Source organism: Anopheles arabiensis, chromosome 2 (genome assembly GCF_016920715.1).
Source record: "Anopheles arabiensis isolate DONGOLA chromosome 2, AaraD3, whole genome shotgun sequence".
Lineage (NCBI taxonomy): Eukaryota > Metazoa > Arthropoda > Insecta > Diptera > Culicidae > Anopheles > Anopheles arabiensis.
The window spans coordinates 51,234,681-51,252,129 of record NC_053517.1 but is presented as its reverse complement, the minus strand read 5'-3'; the positions used below and the strand labels follow the sequence as shown (position 1 = coordinate 51,252,129).

At 42.6% G+C, this 17,449-nt stretch overlaps 1 protein-coding gene across 1 annotated transcript; it reads right to left on the bottom strand.

Annotated features, from left to right (window-relative positions):
- Positions 1–1,842: 1,842 nt before the first annotated feature.
- Positions 1,843–12,088, bottom strand: LOC120897441 (cryptochrome-1-like). Its single transcript, XM_040302354.1, has 6 exons — positions 11,427–12,088; positions 10,890–11,146; positions 10,331–10,785; positions 4,693–4,944; positions 3,711–4,608; positions 1,843–3,626 (listed from the first exon to the last, which is right to left on the bottom strand). The coding sequence occupies exons 3-6, from the start codon at positions 10,774–10,776 to the stop codon at positions 2,052–2,054; spliced, it is 3,171 nt and encodes a 1,056-aa protein (XP_040158288.1). The 5' UTR covers positions 10,777–10,785; positions 10,890–11,146; positions 11,427–12,088; the 3' UTR covers positions 1,843–2,051.
- Positions 12,089–17,449: the final 5,361 nt, after the last annotated feature.

The window sequence follows — 17,449 nt, the reverse complement described above, 5'->3', positions numbered from 1 at the left end:
TTACCAACCGGACGTCCCTAGGTAGCAAAGGTTGGCAATCCATCGATTGTGTGATACTAATAAATCTCGGAAATCTTGTATAGGCAGGGATGACCGTCAACCACGTCGACACCTGTATAGGTAGCGTGGTGGTCGTTGTCCCCAAAAGAATAAAAAGTCACAAGATTTGCATTTGTTTAGCTATCGTATTGATTATCCTGCTGTGGGTTATAGATGGTATAATCCATTTACGGTATAATTTTTGTTCTTATTATCCTGAATTTTCTGAAGGAAACTAATGATGATGTGCAAGAAAGAACATATATATATATATTTTAAATTATTCTTCAACCACTGTTTATATTGTGAAGCTATACAAGTATGTGCTAAGTATGTAATAATTTTTTCGATGTTATTAATTAAGGACATAGATTAATCATATTAAAATACTAAATTTGATAAAATCGTATAAAAACTGTTTGAGAGACAACAGCTCAATGGACAGCTTGGATCTTAGGCCGCTGCATGGTTCATCCGCTGCTTGGATACTGCTTATATGGATGGTAAAGCTGAATTTATGTCATCACATTTGTACAAGAAGAACATAATGTTGACGATGTACACTATTTTATAGATCTAGATTCTTCTTCTTCTTCTTCTTCTTCTTCTTCTTCTTCTTCTTCTTCTTCTTCTTCTTCTTCTTCTTCTTCTTCTTCTTCTTCTTCTTCTTCTTCTTCTTCTTCTTCTTCTTCTTCTTCTTCTTCTTCTTCTTCTTCTTCTTCTTCTTCTTCTTCTTCTTCTTCTTCTTCTTCTTCCTCTTCTTCTTATTTTTTTTTTTTGGTGGGCTTGCTTTTCAGTGGCTTACTGATTACACATAGGAGGATAGTCAGACTTACGTACGGAGGCACGGTCTATTCGGGGCTTAACAAGTTGATTTAAATTTTTGATTCAATTTTTGATTTTTTCAACGTTATTTCCTTGTTTTAATATTTAAAGATCGTGTTCACCAATTTGGTTGCACAACGTATTCAACACTTAGTGTGGATGAAGCAATTACATTCAGTAGGAAACGAAACCCTTTAAATTTTGATTTGTTTGTCATCAGTCAGGGATCTTGGTGTGGTCCTTGATTCATCACTGTCCTTTTGCGAGCACTATCACTCTATAATTACCAAAGTCAATAGGATGTTACGATTTGTAATTAGACAAACTTTTGAGATAAAAGATCAAATATGTCTGAAAGTATTATACTCCGCATTTGAACGATCCATCCTAGAGTCTAACGCTGTTGTTTTATCCCCATACTGTGGTGTGTTGACGGTTAGGAAAGAAAGCATACAAAAAGATTCTCCAGAATAGTAATATGCCGATTACAATGGCTGTCATCACAACAATTAGATTATTTTTACGGTAACAGCATCTTGGTCTGCAAACATTAGAGCTTAGACGACAGGCATTACAGGTTAATTTTGCCGCGAAGTTAATCAGCGAGAACAATCCAACAATCCTGTGCACGACACTAAATGACAAATAAACAAATAAACATAAACAACATACATTGAATTATAGTAAACGATTTTAACCAGTTTGACTTATTTTTGAATTTTATAAAATTTGTTGATACTCTTATGTATTTGTTGTATTAAAAAACATAAAATATATCGAGTAAAAATGGTTGAAAAATTGAAGGAAAACTCAACCGACATAGCTGTTTTCTCAGTTTTGTCTTCAAAATTTCTTCTGTATAATGCAAAGGAGTTTGTCAATGTGACTTACTCTATCTGGGGAGCTATACATAAGTACACCTGCAATGTTTGTTATGGTCCACTCAAACACAACACCAAACGGTAAAGAGTCTATATGTTCTATTGTATACTATTACATTTTATTCAAGTGTGTTCTCAAAAGCAGAATAGCTTTGTTTTGTAAGAAAATATTTGCGAAATTCATTCGTAATACATGGAATTGATGTTAGATAGGCTGCGAGGCAGGGTCGCCAATGAACGACGGAACCTAAAACGCCATATCATAAACGTGTGATTTGCACCAAACGTTACCGATTCTAATGCAAACTAATCCCCCGCACCAATCTTTTCTTCGTTGCAAGGTGACTCCTGCATTGGTTGATCAGTTCCTTGATCCATCTGTGACGCTTCCAGCCTTTGTTGGGTTGCTAACATTGAATTCTGCTGCTGTTGTTGTTCTTGTTCGTGTTGCTGCTGCTGTTGCTGTTGTTGTTGCTGCTGCTGCTGATGCTGCTGACGATAGTTTTCGGCCAACAGCTTATGACTTTCTGGTTCATAATCACAATCGGTGTGCATGGAGTGTGGTGGCAGCGCTTGCGAGGTGATCTGCTGTTCCTTTTTAACCTGCGAATCTGCGAGGTGCGAGCGTGCTTCTGTCGCCTCGCACCGGGAGCGGTGTGGTTTGGCTCCCCGGCTGGCGTGGTGCGTCGGTGGTTCGAGAAACATACGCGAGGACTGCTGCACCAGTGATTCCTGTTTGATTTTGGATTTGTTGGCCGCAAAGAGCAGTGCATGTGGCGCCGAGTGTGCATCCGTGGCCTGGAGTGTGGTCATGGTGGATTCATCATCGTCGTCCGTGTCATTGGGCACTGCCCGCTCGTCGGCACTGTTGTCGCCCGCGAGCTGATCGCTGTGGTTGTTGTTCATGTTGTCCGCTTTGGTGTCTTCGTTCTCGTCCTCCCGCTTGCCACCGTAGAACACGGCATTGCGCAAACCGTAGCCCGAGTTGAAGTTGTCACTGTACTCCACCTTGAACTGGCTGTTGTAAATATTCTGGTTCCGCTCGTACTCGTAGTTGTTGGGCTTGAGCTTGGTCGCCAGCGCATCACACTCTAGCGACATCAGGCTGTTGCTGAGCTGATCCTGCAGGTTGGAGAAGCGCGTCCCAGCGGATGTCAGATTGCCGGCCCGTATCAGCGTACTGAGACTGTCCGGTTTGATTGCCGCGTACTCGGCGACGGGCAGTGTCCCGTACCGTTGCTCACTGTTTGCCACGCTGTTGCTGTTTTCCTGCGACTGCTGATCCAGGCTCTGTGCTTGGTGCGAATGCTGCAGCTGTGATTGCTGGTGCTGGGAGATCGACTCTTTCCCGGCCATGAGATGATTGCTACCATCGGTACCATCGCCGTGTTTGGTGTCGTCAGGCGCACCAGCATTGCCTCGATCCCCACCACTGCCATTGCCACCGAGCGCTGATCTTGGGTCCGGGCCGCTAAGCAGCTGATGGTACGTGATTACCTTCCCGTTGTGGTCGCTTTGTGCGGGCGGATTACTGCGGCACATGTAGTTTCCCGAGCTGTTTACACTCGTCAGGATAGTAGTGGGGCTGGGGCTGTCGTTCATGCTGCTCGTGTTCATGTGCTGCACCTTGGCCGCCGTCATGACCCCCGCGATGGCGGAGCCGCCCTTTTCGGTACAGTCGCCCTCGTAGCACCCGCCGCTCGGTGTGCGGTATTTGGCAAGATGTTGGTACACCTGCTTAATGCGTTCCATGTTGGCGCGGGAAGCAATCGCATGGTTGACCATCGGCAGCGGATAGTCCTTGCCAATGAGACACTTGGCCGCCCGCTGCACACTCTCGGAAGCATTCCAGGGCTCGTGGATGAAGCGGGTAGGGAAGTTCTGCAAAAATAAAGCACGACGTTATGAGTAATGTAATTTTTATGTTTTGCGTTAGTTTTGTTGTTCGTGCACTAAATGCGTTACCTTTAATACCGGCAAATATCGCCGGATGTAATCACCGTTCGGGTCCGCCTTGCGACCAAACTTGACCGGGCAGTAGCAATGGAAGAACTGCTGGAAAAACGATGAACACGACAACCACATCCACATGCCCGCATTGACCGACCAGTCCGCATCGAGCAGTAGCTCCTCGAACACTTTCATGCCCTCCTCCCACGATATCCAGAGGTCGCCACGGGTCAGGAAGCAGGCAACGGCATGCCGCGCCAGATGGTGGATCCAACCCTCCTCCCGCAGCTGCGTCATGATCGCATCGATCCACGGGAAGCCGGTCTGCCCGCTCGCCCACTTGGCCAGCGCTTCCGCGTTACGGTCCCACGGAATCTGCACGCAGATCGGATTGCCGGCCATCTTGTCGAAGGTGGGATTTTTCGTCGCAGCACAGTAGAAAAACTCCCGCCACAGCAGCTGCCCGTGCAGCGACAATGGGGGGCACGCTTTCTTGATCTTTTTGTACAGATCGGTTAGCTGATAGTAGAACAGGCGCGTACTGAGACACCCGAAGCGCAGGTAGGGCGACAGACCCGTTTGACTAGCGAGCAGCGACTGCGGCGTCATCTTGGGCCGGCCGAACGAGGCGACCCACGCTTTCCGTTCGAGGTGCCGTTCGAGACGGGCGAGCGCTTCCGTTTCGCCGCCAATCCAAACCGGAGGCCTAAGGGCTTCCGTCTCGAAACCGAGCTCCTCCAGCGTCGGCACACCGTACTTGTCGTCGTGATCGTCGTACTGGGGCGTGTTGGCGTTCCCGATCACGTCCAGCGTGATGGCTGCTTCCGGCTGCGGTGGCGCATCCATTGAGGCGATAATGGCTTGAAACTGGTGGTACGTTAGCGGTGCGCGGCCTCCGTTTTTTTCGATGATTCTAAAAACAGTCCGCCAGAAAGTGCGCATCGTTAGCATTGTGGGCCGTGGTTAAAAGTGTGCAAAAGCCATTGCCATGCCAAACCTTTCCAAATTGTAGAGTGTGTGAGATGCAGCGGAAATGACCTCGATTCCAAGCTCTTTGCACATTTCCGAGATGTTGTGGTCCCGCACGCGGCCGAATGGTTCGGGGTCTTCCTCGAACGTCAAGCAGGTTGTGCCCCATTCTTTGAACAGCTTTGGCAACGCGTCCGCCGGTTGACCTCGTATCACAAACAGCCGCGAATTAAGCTTTCTTAGGTTTCGATCCAAATCGTCCAAGCATTGAAGAAGGAATCTAAGGAATAAAGAATAAATAAAAGAAAGAGAGAGAGAGAGAGAGAGAGAGAGAGAGAGAGAGAGCAAGAGAGAGGGAAAATAATTGAGATAGTTAATATAATTCAGTATTTCTTTCCAAAGTCTATTTGTAGATCGTCTATCGCAGCAAAAAGTTGGAAAATAATATATCGTTTTATTTGGTATTCAACTCTCTATATTTCGCTGAGTGTGTGGACTAGTGATGTGCTCTTTGGAGCGCATCCACGACTCGGATCCGACTCCGGCTATTTTTAGTCCGAATCCAACTCCGGCAAAATTTGAACCAGTAGTTTCGCCCGGAGTCGGCCAAATTCCTCCGGAGTTACCCGGAGTCGGAATTATTCGGAGTCGTCCAGAGTCGATCGAAGTCGGCCGGAATCGGAGTCGGTCGGAGTCTACAGGAGCCGTCCGGAGTAATTTGCTTGTGACCAGGCATTTCATTTCGTTGTTTTTTTGTCTTTTACTTTATGCGTGAAACTTCGTATGCATGCCATTGTTTCGTAGGTCGACTCTGGACGACTCCGGAATTCTCCGACTCCAACTGATTCCGGACGACTTCGAATGACTCCGGACGACTCCGGACGACTCCGGTTTATTCCAGACGATTCCGAACGACTCCGGATATAGTTGGGCGGATCTACCTTTCGGTACCGGTTCCGAAATTAGCGGAGTCGGATCGGAGCCGACTCCGGATTTTTGCCAACTTTACCCATCAGTACTGTAGACCTTTAGAACAGTGATGTCAAATTCATTTCTCATACGGGTAACTCAGTAGCTTTTAGGTATACAGTTACATACACATATTCCTGTGGGCCTTAGATAAACAGGTGGGTTTGCTTGGGATGAGCATTCCAGTTTTAACAATATTTTAAAAATTATGTATTTAAACAAAAATTTTACACAACAGTCAGGAAGGATGAGGTGGTTGAGATTCCTTTTAATTGTTTTAAATTTTTTAAATAATTAATGATTATGAAACATGGGTATGTGCATGCTTCTTGCATCAGTTTGTTAACAATAAAAATTGATAACTTTTATTTTTTGGTCAATTCTTGGTTCCTCCATTACCCACTACACCACATGGTGCTTTTGATCACGAAAATCATTAAAGACTTATCATTGAACCTAAAATCAAATCTTCATTTTTTTGTAGCTTCTAACAAATCTATGCATATCAAATTCGTCACAATAAATCTCTGATTATATAGAAATGAGAGAACATGGGAAAAAAACATACTAGCAAAGCAGTTTATGATATTTACTGTGGCCGTCGCCCTAGCTCGAAAATTTAATAATTCTAATTTATTGCTCATTTTGAAGCATCCTGAACAGTTCTTCAAATCCTGGTTTCAGAATATCGTCTTCGCACATTGATGAGAATACTCTTCGGAAATGAGAGTGCGAAAAATCCGACCTGTATCTGAAAAAACTCATGGAAAACCAAGCATAGCTATTCAATATATTTTCAGAAATTGTGGTCATTTTATAGCCACAGGAAGTGCAGCCTTTTGATAACGGTAATGATTAATAGCAATAGCTCATAACTATAGCACTACATTGGCTAATATCCGACTATTGGCTAATATCCAAGAGACTACCCGACCCCGACGTCCTCGTAAAATACACATTTTTTAGGTGTTTGTTTTTTTCGAAAATTTTGAATATATCGGTCTGATTGTTGTAGAAGCATAGTAAAAGAATATCCTAATGAATGAAGCGGTGAAAGTGTTTCAGAAAGCCTCATAGTCAGGAAATGGATGACAATATTAGGAGACCGACTTTAGGGTGCCGCCTCTAAACAGCTATTAAAATCCATGCTACATGCCGAACTCCAATCAAACTTACTCCATTCTTCGTTAATCGAGCTAACTGCCTAAGTTCTTCGTGGAACGTATGTTTGCAATGTCTGATTTAGAAGGAGATAATCAATAATAACTCATGAACTGTGCATGAAACATCTATAAACAAGCGTTGAAGATATTAATCTACTTGCAATAATTTTCTATTTTATCCCACATTTCACCTGTCACGGGCCCCGTAGATCTCTGGAAAATCATGTGGATGTATTGTGACGGAACTGACCCAAAACATCTCGTAAGTAACACATTATGACTTAATCCCAAACAATGCAACTTTAAGGTTAATAATAGTGTTTAAAATGCAGTTTTACGTTCTACGTACTGTAGCAAACTGCTTTTTCATCATTATTATCAGAATATGGACCACATTCCTTCACGTTTCTTAGCTCTACAGCGGTACGTGTTTATTGCCAATGTCTTAGCTTACGTGGTGGAAGCTCGATTTACCTAGCAGTCCGAAGTTGGATAGATGCCACTTGTTGAATCAAAAGATGTTTAGGCCTTTTTTCTCACATAAAAACACAAATTTTGTCCCAACTGTTACGGAAGTCGATTCATATTGCAATAGGTAAATAATGTCTGCGAAACAACCATAAGCTAAAGGACGTTGCGTGCAGAGCAGGGCTGCATTTAGTTTCATAGTATAAAATACAAAGTTTTCGAAAGTTTATGTAAGATTTGATAGTAAGTTTCAAAAGTGGATGATGATATGTATCGCAATTGCGACGTAAAAGTCACAGCACTATTGTGCACTTTAGACAAACTTCCCAACAAAGGGTAGAATGTCGTTTGCCTCAAAGAGGTGTTGTCAGTATCACATTTGGTCATGTTTTTTTGTTGTTTTTGCTTCCTTTCCCCGACTTATGTTCTTGCGGGGTAGAAATGCTGAGTGTGAGAGGGGGGAGGGGGGGAGGAGAGCTACACAACAAGTACAGGTGACACACAAATCCAGCCACATCAACGCACTTTCAACATCTCACTCCTCCTCACTCCCCGCACGGTGGGCGATGGAGCGGAGGGATGAGGTAGTGTGTGGATCGAGGGCCGGCAGGGCAGGTTTGCGTGGAAGTAAATGCTACGTAACGTTTAGGTACGAGCGTAGTTGCGCTTCACATTGTCTGCCACGTGATTGTTTGTCAAAGGGGGGTCTCCACGCTGGTGTACGGCGACGAAGAGAGGAAGAGAGAGAGAGTGTACTCTACTCTGCCTCTAAGTAAGGGTGGTTGGTTGCAGAATCGTCAAGAAGATATACGTGATGAAAACGCTGGGCCCGGAGCCGTTGGGTGAGATGGATAGCAAATTTTCGCGATACATGACCAAGTTCGCAGTTGGCAGCCGTTTCGACAGGCAGGCGCAGCTGGACGCGGGAAGGGGGCTGATTTTGTGTAATCGAAGGAAACCGCTGCTGCTTCCGCCGCCAGCCTGTCCTGTTGTCACCTGATTATTGTCAACGCCATATCTGCGTCTCCTATCGTCGGTTTTTGTCAGGATTGGCGTAACCGATCGGGATCGGGTGATTATTGAATTGCTTTTCCGGTCGTGAAATTATAACGACATGTTATGCAACAGATTGCCGAAAAATCATTGATTCCGGGAAGTTGGTTCAAGATACTAAGGGAAAGCTCAATGTTATGGTGATTTATGTAACTGTAACGAAATGCTATAGTTTTGTGTTGTAAATGGGGTTTTATTTGTTTGTTTATTTATTTATTTTATCAAGTGAAGCTTTATACAGTGGAGCGCCGTTTATCTGGGTATCTTTTATCCGGCTGTCCGTTTATCCGTGCTGTTGAGAAATGACAGTTCTCAATACAAAAGAATACATTGAGTAATGAGGAAGATATTTAAAAAAATCGGTTATCAGAGCACATTGTCATCACAAAAAACGCTATAATTCATGGTAAATTTGCAAATATTCTCATTGGAAAAACATGAACTTAATAAAAAGTGGGTTATTTTTATCCAAAAATAAGATAATTTTCCAAAAATTAATCAGGAATTAGTGATAAAATATATCATTTGTATTGTATTGTTGTTTATTGTATTAAGTGATTGGCCAAACAAGCGGCCTTATCACTGAATTATCTGTGTTATTCGCATATCCAGGCGAGATCAAGTCCCCAGAAGCCCGGATAAACGGCGAGTCACTGTATATTTGTCCACATTTACTTACAGGGTTTCGCACGATTTCTTGGTTGGTTCTCATATTTTTTTGGTTGCTTTCCATATTTCTTGTTCCCACTATTTTTTGGTCGTTTCTCAGAACTTTTTGGTTGAATTGTATTGATATCCAATCGGACGATATCAATAAGTTATGGGAATGAACCAAATATCTATGGGACACGATAAATAAATCGTGAGACGAGCAAAAATATGGGAATCGACCAATAAATCATGGAAAACACTGTAAAAAGCTTCCGAGTCACTTCCAAATAACTCGATACGTTAAACTCATCCTCAAACAACTGCTATTTTAAATTACTAATTCATCTCATTTTATTACCGTTGACTCTTGTGCAATAGTATAATAATCAAGCCTCAATATGTATTTGAATATGGGACGCAAAAGATATTCAAAACATGAATTTAAACGTTTTTTCGTTCTTTTAATTTTTCTGTTGAACACTTAGTTGCATTTTGCACCACAGCTCTGGGCAAGTGAGATAATAAATAAAGCTCAAAGTGCAATACTAGAGATACAGGAACGGTTTTCGAATGGAGAGTAAATAGTGCATCTAACAGCGACACAATTACATTCGCTGTTACACTGGCAAATGCTCTGTGTGTGTGTGTTAAAAATGCAGTTGACGGCGATAGTATCATTAAACACTCGAGGCCAAATGGCGAGGTGTGTATGTTTATCAGAGCGAACGTATTCGTTCAACAACAAGTCGGCAGAGTAAAGCCGAGCAGCTGATAAGCTACCGATGCACAAGCGTATGCATTTGTGGAGCTGCAACACCCGGGGGTGCATGTTGCACTCTTGGCGATACTTTGCGGCGTGTGCAATTCTCGGGCAAACAAATCTACTAACACACATCAGTCGCTTCTCTATGTGTTTGTGTGTACACAGAGCGTTTGATTTGGTGCATTCGCACAAAGTACATTTTCAGGGTTTATTCCCCCCCCTCCCCACCTCCGGTTGCTTGTTACTTTCCATGTGGTTGTGTGCGCAGTCGGTTGCATGTGTGTTTAGTTCGTACGCGTATGCATCAAACTGTTGTCGTCGTGCTGCCCTGCTCTCGCTCTACACGCTCAATGACGAATGGCGTTGACGATGATAATGACGGCGATGAGGATCATCATTTGCTAACGTACGTAAAACCGAACCATTGCATAATGGTTGTTGATGACACGGGAAGTGACAATGCACGTTTGCACATGGCCATCGTTTGCTTGTTTGCTGCCAATGTTCTGATACCGGTTTGCTCACATTTTGCAACAAGCGTGTATCGTTTTATAGTAATAAAAAGCACAACTAGCGAAACAGTACGATGGGTAGCTTACCTCCACTTGTTAATGCCCACGTTGGAGCTGCCCGCGAACCAGGGATCGATGATAAAAACACACCGAAACGTTCGCGCCCCACGGAGCCCTTCGCGCAGGGCCGGATTATCGTGCAGGCGCAATCCTTTGCGAAACCAGTGCACGGTGTGTTTGTCCCGCATTTTCCCTACCGAATGCTGCACATGGTGCGAATGGTGGTGATGATGCTGGGAGTGATGCTGGGACTGATGCTGGTGCGGGCGCTGCTGCTCGGAGCCTTTACCGCCGATGCCGGACGGATGCTCGTGATGCTGGTGAGCCTGCTGCCCGGACGACGATAGGGCCTGCTTGTCGGTGCTCTCCATTCCACTGGTTCCCGTGCCAAAGTTGCTCATTCCACCCGTCTGTCCGACCGTGCCGGAAGTGCTGGCCGAAAAATGGCCAATGGTTGACGTTTTTTTCGTCATTTTGTAGATCTACCAACAGGTATTAGACAATAAGTTTGAAAGCTTTAGATTTGGATTTGAATTTTCTCTCTTTTAGTTGGAGATTTTTGAGAGTATTAGGCATCATTCCTTACCTAATAGTAAATACACTTTGTTTATTAATGAAACAGTTTACACAGATGAATGTGCAATCACACAAAAATCGACGAGAAACGTTTAAGTAGGGTATCGTTTTGTAACCATGTTGTACAGGAACATTCACTATTGCACAAATCTATGCTATGAGTTTTAATATTTCCACATAAAAATCACTTCACTCCTATTGTAATAAGTGTTTTACCATTCACCTTTATTTTCCTTTCGTAGAATCCTTTATGGGCTGTTTTATTCACTGTATCGGAATAATAATGCAAAAATAAACCAACTGTTAAATGCGTGAATGTACTAGAATGTGTTTACAGGAATCCGTGCTAATCGTTTGTTACACTAGGTTAGATTTCACAGATTCACAGATTTCACGATGCACAGTTGTATGAAATGCAGCATTTTTTAAACACCTTGCTGATGGTGAATTTATTTTGCATTACTTGCAAAAGCTTTTAATGAAAAGTTGTGTATTACTGTTCGAACAATGTTTGAAATAAATGCTACGATTACACTGATTTCATAACCTGCATTTTAGCTGACATTGCACTACAAGTTGAATTCCTCATCGCTGTACTGTGTTGTTTGTGTTTGTGTTTTGCTCGTGCACGCATTTAAAGCACAACCATTTCCACCATCATCATCATATTCGCCTTGATCATATGGCAGTACGCGATCGACACACTGAAGCACTCGCCAATGAGAACTTTAGTAACGGGTTACCGTTTCAATGCACACACACATACAGTATCACACACTTTATACATAAGGTACGAACTTTTAACACATTCAAAAGCTTAATCCGGCTAGTAAGCAACACACCATTGCCATCATCATCGATCACACTATTGCACACAAACATCGACAAACGACTAAACCGTTCAAAGGGTTTATGTTTTTTGCTACGCTGCCACACCGTTCCGGAACCGTTTGCCTACTAACTCACGTCGGCGGGACACGATAGTAGTAACAGTAAGGCGTCACACTGAGCGCGCTGGTGAGCTGCTGGAGAGCGTTAAGCACCAAACACGGAGCGGAAACCGTGTACAAGAGAACATGGAACTGATATGGCTTCGGAGGGTGAAAAACGTTCCGGCGCACACTTTCAATGGCCGACGATGGCTTTCACGGGGTTGTTCTCGGATTACGCAACCGTTACAAGGGGAATTCACTGTGTGTGTGTGTTCCTCTCAGTTCCGCCAACCTTACATAGTGGTTGTTCCCAATCAGCGTTTAAAACATTTCAAGGAACAATTTCTAGAGCGATTCACGGCAACTGAAAGAGATTTTTTTGTATTGATTTTTGGTACCAACTGAATTTTGATATGTTAATGTGCTGAAATGCGGTACACGTTTCCCAACAACTGATACAACTGATACATAGTTTGTCACTCTTGCTGCGCATACAAACGATCACTTTGTAAAGCTAAATTTTCAACCTAACTGTTTCAGTGGTAAAAGAAGATCGTAAACACGAAACACACCATGTCGGTTGACACTTTGCTCTGTTTTTCACAACATGTAACAATCAAGTTAGACGTGGATTCTTTATTTTTTGAAAATTTTACACACCACTAATTGACGAGCGTATGTACGCTGAACACGCTAGACACATTCACATCGTACCGTGGACGGTTTTGAGCTGCCCGGTCTTGTTTGAAAATTCACCCACAGTCCGTAACGCACCAAGGATAATTAGATTGAAATCTATGCACTCGACACACGAGACACGGTCGACTTCCGTCGCCAATTCTATTGGGCGGCTGGACAGCGGCTGGAATCTCCTTCATATGAATGTAAGAAAGGATTCGAGAAAGATCGATGCGATCGAGGTGATCGTCACGGGAAGGAAGCGGGATCCTCTTTACCAGACTTTACAAACATTTCACAGCGTAGTAATGCGTTTGCTTTAGTTTAGTATTTTTATTTAAGATTCTTTTTAGTAACGCTTTACAAGTAACTGTTTATGTACTTTTTCACTAAATGAAACTTTAGTACATGGGTTGCCTACCACAGAGTAACTTTCATCCGCACTGTTGAACGGCCCGTACTGGACTGCACTAGGAGAGCATCCGGCAGAGTGTCGCAACTGTGTCCGAGAAATGTGTCTCTCTCGCTAAAGGTACAGGAGCCTGGGCCAGACGGTCGGCAGGAGAAGGTGTGAAGCAGGATCCGGCATGCACACCGAGGGAATGTGACCCATGCAAGCCGATGCGAGGGTGGAGATAGAAGCATGAGTAAGCATGGTGGTTAGAGGGAGCATGATGGGAAGCGTTGTTTGTGGCTCAGACACGACGCATTCAACGTGACTTGGTACAGTGGCTGATCGTTATGTATTTATATAAACGGACGCGAGGGGAGAAGCGTTCTCTCTTCAAGCTACCGCTACACGTCGACCACTCCGGGCTGCCCGTTGCCACAATTCCTCATTTATCACCGCCCCTTGGGTGCCATAGCGGTGCCATAGCACATCGTGGTCTAGAGTGATGAGCCACCAACGCAAACGCAGGCATAACTAGAACAACAGCGACCAGGAGCGCCGCGGTCAATGCAAAGATGCATTACAAATCGTTACAGCAACGTAACGCGAAGTGTTGTCGCGCCTATGTTTTTGACCTGTTGCGATTGATGCGGACAATGTAAAACCCCCCGTGCACATAAGTAACATCTTTGAATGGCGTCTTGCGAATGATAATGGTCGTCCCGCTTTGAAAAGATGTCGTAACGCAAGCTCGGAATGTGCATGCTGGGAATAACAGGATGAGCCGTGCTACGTGTAGGAGTCGTGAGCAGAGCCAAAAAGTAATTCTTTAGAAACCATCCAATGGTTTTGTCGTGTTTGAATGGGTATTGTTTGCTGCCTGGTGCTTCAATCGGTACATGAAAATGCCGATACATTTGAAAAATGAATTAAAATTAATACTTTTGCTGGTTTTTTTAATTGGTGGGGTGAGTTTAATTGCTCTTGAACAAATTCGGTGGTGAATGCTAATTGACACATTTTTTTGCCTATTTTCCGTAACTTAAACCGTGATATGGACATAGCATGGACAGAGTTTTTTATTGTTTTCTATTGTAATTTATTTATTTGTTTTGTGTATGTTTGTTAGAAATTTGATTAAATGCAATCAGGAGTCATACATATATACTTGGCATGTTTGTAAAAAAGTAACTTTGTTTTTCAATTATCGTCAAGCCAAAGACTAGCTTTAGAAAATTCAGAATATTTAGAAAATAGAATTTAGATAATATTTTGACTAGTAACATAGAGTTGATTCAGCTTCTTGTTTATCCATGTATTGTAATGATTTTAAAGGCGTTTTAAAACTTTAAAGGATTTATCGAAGGTCAATCCTGGAATAAAAGATGATAGTTCAAAAAGCAATTTTTATGTTTTTATTTTATTGGCAAAATAGGAACAAAACTTCATTATTCTTTTTTTAGTTTTAACGTGCACGGGTTTGTTAAATAATTCCAAACATTACATGGGCTGAATAATTTAAGTTATTATGATTTTTTTGGTATAAATATACCACTTTATCCATGGCACTTAAAACACTATTTGCCACTTGGCTATCTATAACTGTTTGATTAACTAATATCAGCACCACCAATTCGCCATTTAGCATCAATTCATATGACTTTTGGAGAAGATTTTAACAAAACGAAACCTAAAACTATTTAAAAAACAAGCAAAACGCGTTCGAAAATGGCTAATAATTGTGAAAACCCTATAGTTTAGGAACCCTTTAGCTAGGAAAGGAATCAGATAGAGTTATAATTGCGATAAAAATATGTCCACGCTGTACATTATAAAAGAAAATAAACCTATTACCTCATCAGCTAATGAAATGTAGTCATATGATTGTACTAAATTTTCTCAATATCAAGCTCCACAAAACATCTCTCAAAAAATGAATGATTTATTAGCCCGCTTCTCCATGCACTTTCTTCATGTGCTGCGTAAGTCGTAACCTGCGCCCATAGCTCACACCGCACTGGTCGCATCGGAACGGATCAAGCCCTTCGTGTACAGTAAGTCGATGAAATTTGCGAGCCGTTGGATTACCGAACCATTCATCGCATGATTCACATTTGAATGGACGCGGATTCCGATGGCGATTTTGGTGATTTTTCAGTGCTTGTTTCCGCTTGAACCTAGCCGGACACTGATCACAAGGATAAGGCTGTTCCCCGGTGTGTGTTACCATGTGGATGGTGATTTCAAACTTTTGCTTAAACGTTTTGCCACACACGGGACATGCGAATGTTTTCTCCGCTTGATGCAGTTTGCGGTGGTTTTTCAGCGTAATGATTTGGCGGAACCGTTTGCCGCACTCTTCGCATGTATAGTTCTTATCAACTACAGTGCACACCTTTTCGTGCCGGTTCAAGGCAGAGTTCGTGAAATAAGCCGACCCACAGGACCTGCAAATGTGTGACCGTTTCCGGTAGGGTCGTGTTTGATGGTGTTTCAGCAGCGATGGTGTTAAAAACCGTTCAAAACAAATGTTGCATTCGAAGGGACGAATTGAACCATCTAAGACACGGTACTTTTTGTGATGTTGATTGAACGTTACAAATATTTGCATTTGTTTCTGTTGGTGTGAATATTTCTTGCTGTTCGCGCTCGCCATAGTTTTCCTTTGCTAAGGACGGTATGCTAGATAACAACCTGGGTGTTAGTCTATTTCTTTTCCTATATAGATCGAGCAGAATTTTATCCGATGCCAGACACCTTTCTCGCAGTTGGTTAAATTTGACCACATCATTCCGGCAATCGTTGCATATTTTGTTTGCGATGTTGGTTGTCTTTCCACGAACCTGCAATGAAATTGCGATTATTATTTTTAAGTGTATGGTTGTTTTTTAAATACTAAGTCTACCTTTATTCCGGTACATTTGTTGATAATTGCCACGAGCGAGTCAGATTCATGTGCATCAAGGGAAACGTATTCAGAAGCGTCGTAACTGAGGCATAGCCTACAAACCGCCGCAGATGCACTGTTTATGATCGTTTCTAACATGGCAATGTTCATTTTCAGGCAACTTTTCGAACTTAAATTGGTAGCATGGTTAGTGTACGTTTATTAACAAAAATTAATTGCACTGGTTCGGTTATTTGCGTTGAGTTTTTACGAAACGATTTGTTCGTCTGCAAAATGTAAACAAACAAACTTGACGTTTCTGCGAGTTGCAAATCAGCTGTCAAACGCGATCGAAAAACTGTGTTTGTAAACATGGATCTCTCGTCCATCTATTTAGTGGAAAACTTGAGTAATTACAATTTCGAAGATGTAGTATTTCTAGCAGCGGATATAAACTCTATAGTGGAAGCTCTTATGCAGCCGTTGGTGATGAAAGAAACAGAGAAAACGATGTTTTTAGCACAAGTGTTGAAAACAGCGCTACACATCTGCCGTACAGTCACCTGTAACTACACCACGCTGGAGGAGCTGCTGAAGATGAACTGGAGCTCGGCGGAAAATTCCACGCAAAAGTGGACATTTTTCGAGCAACTTACGCTGGAAGATCCTGTGCAAGTGACCGCAAGAAGAATACTGCTATCGAACCAAGGTGTGCTGTGTTTGGGCATCATACAGGAGTTTTACAGAATGTATTACTCGAAGGAAACATTTAAGGAAATGTTGAATGGCGTTTGTAAACTGGTCCCTGCCAGCACCGCAAATCATGCATTCCAGTCTTTAAAGAAGACAATGTCCGCCACAGGAGAAACCAACGCACCAAGCCATCAATCCAATGAAATGAACATTGTTACGCTGGCAAATCACTACAACGCGAAAGATTTTAAGAATTGCGTAGACAAATTGCAGGAGAAATTGAATGAACCTGACAAAGAAGAGCTGCTCAAAGCACAACTGCACGCCTTGAAAATGTTGTTTAGCAGCGCAACATTAATGGGGCGGTATGAAGAAGCATTGAAAAGCGATGTGTATTATCAATTAAATTTGACTCTCCTAAAGCTGTATCATGACAATTTATTGACAAACAATATTCTGTACGATACAAATGTTATAATGTTGCTGTACCTGTTACGCCAAAACGGTGTCCATGATGTACTGCTTAAGAAGGAGTTTTTAAACGAAACCAGATTAGGTGGCCACGAGAGGATGCGAGTCGTATTACTAGAGTTACAAAACTTTAGCTAGCCTGCCGCTTGGATGATCGGTTCAGGGGGTGATAATTATGTAAAAAAATAAGCCAGAACGCCGAATAGAAATGGAAATAAATAGATCAAAAGAGTTCTATAACATGACGCCTTTTTGGAAAAATGCCAATAAATCCGAACATATTGAAATTATAAAAAGATAAATAGTAATGAACATATGTCAATGCTTAAACATAAATCGATAGCGATATTTTAACTGCTCAGACTGCAATATATTTTCTTTCTTTAATCCATGGTCTTTAATTGTTTTAAGCAATGCAGTATAACCGCTACGACCACGACAAGATACGATTAAGCATAGTTGACTTCATCAGACGCAAAACACAATGGACGTGTGTTGCTGTTCATTCGTTCTAGAGC

What these genes read in the sequence shown, in the direction of transcription:
- LOC120897441 (XM_040302354.1), bottom strand. Translation starts at nt 10,776, where the DNA reads ATGACGAAAAAAACGTCAACCATTGGCCATTTTTCGGCCAGCACTTCC. An exon ending in ACACTCTACAATTTGGAAAG is followed by an intron (nt 4,609 to 4,692) that starts GTTTGGCATGGC and finishes GACTGTTTTTAG; the next exon opens with AATCATCGAAAAAAACGGAG. An exon ending in GATATTTGCCGGTATTAAAG is followed by an intron (nt 3,627 to 3,710) that starts GTAACGCATTTA and finishes TTATTTTTGCAG; the next exon opens with AACTTCCCTACCCGCTTCAT.